This window comes from Egretta garzetta, unplaced genomic scaffold, assembly GCF_000687185.1.
Source record: "Egretta garzetta isolate BGI_Z169 unplaced genomic scaffold, ASM68718v1 scaffold616, whole genome shotgun sequence".
NCBI classification, from domain to species: domain Eukaryota; kingdom Metazoa; phylum Chordata; class Aves; order Pelecaniformes; family Ardeidae; genus Egretta; species Egretta garzetta.
In genome coordinates, this window is record NW_009259982.1 from 70,174 (window position 1) to 70,567 (window position 394).

The following is a 394-nucleotide window of genomic DNA, read 5'->3' on the forward strand; positions in this document are numbered from 1 at the left end:
TTGCTGGGGACGTAACCCTTCTGCCCCTGGCTGTCCTGCACCAGCCACCACTTCTTCCGCTGGTCCAGGACCTAAGGTGACAAACCCTGCTGTCATCACCCCCTTCCAGGACCCTCAGCAGGCAGGGTGGGGGTCCCTGCTCCATCCTCCCCAGGAGCACCCATGATGGGGGACCCCCCTGGTTTCTACCTGCAGCGTCTCCCCCATCCTGACGCTCAGCTCCTGCGAGTTCCTGCTCTGAAACGCGTACAGGGTGCGCACCAGCTCCTGGGCAGGGACGGGGGCCCTGGAGATTGGGGCGGGGGGGGACATGAGCATCCAGCCAGGGGGGGCCGAATCCTGCCCCGGCTCCTGGCATCCATGGGGCAGCGGGGGCACTTACGCTTGGCTGGGG

The 394-nt window shown here is 66.8% G+C and overlaps 1 protein-coding gene across 1 annotated transcript in view; it reads right to left on the reverse strand.

Annotated features, from left to right (window-relative positions):
- The window catches only part of EPS8L3 (EPS8 like 3), a 6,076-nt gene that overhangs the window by 1,199 nt on the left and 4,483 nt on the right, over window positions 1-394 (reverse strand). The window contains exons 10-11 of the mRNA XM_035895967.1: window positions 190-267; window positions 5-71 (exon numbers count right to left, since the gene is read on the reverse strand). Of these exons, the coding sequence (XP_035751860.1) occupies window positions 5-71; window positions 190-267 (145 nt within the window). The remainder of the gene's footprint in view (window positions 1-4; window positions 72-189; window positions 268-394) is intronic.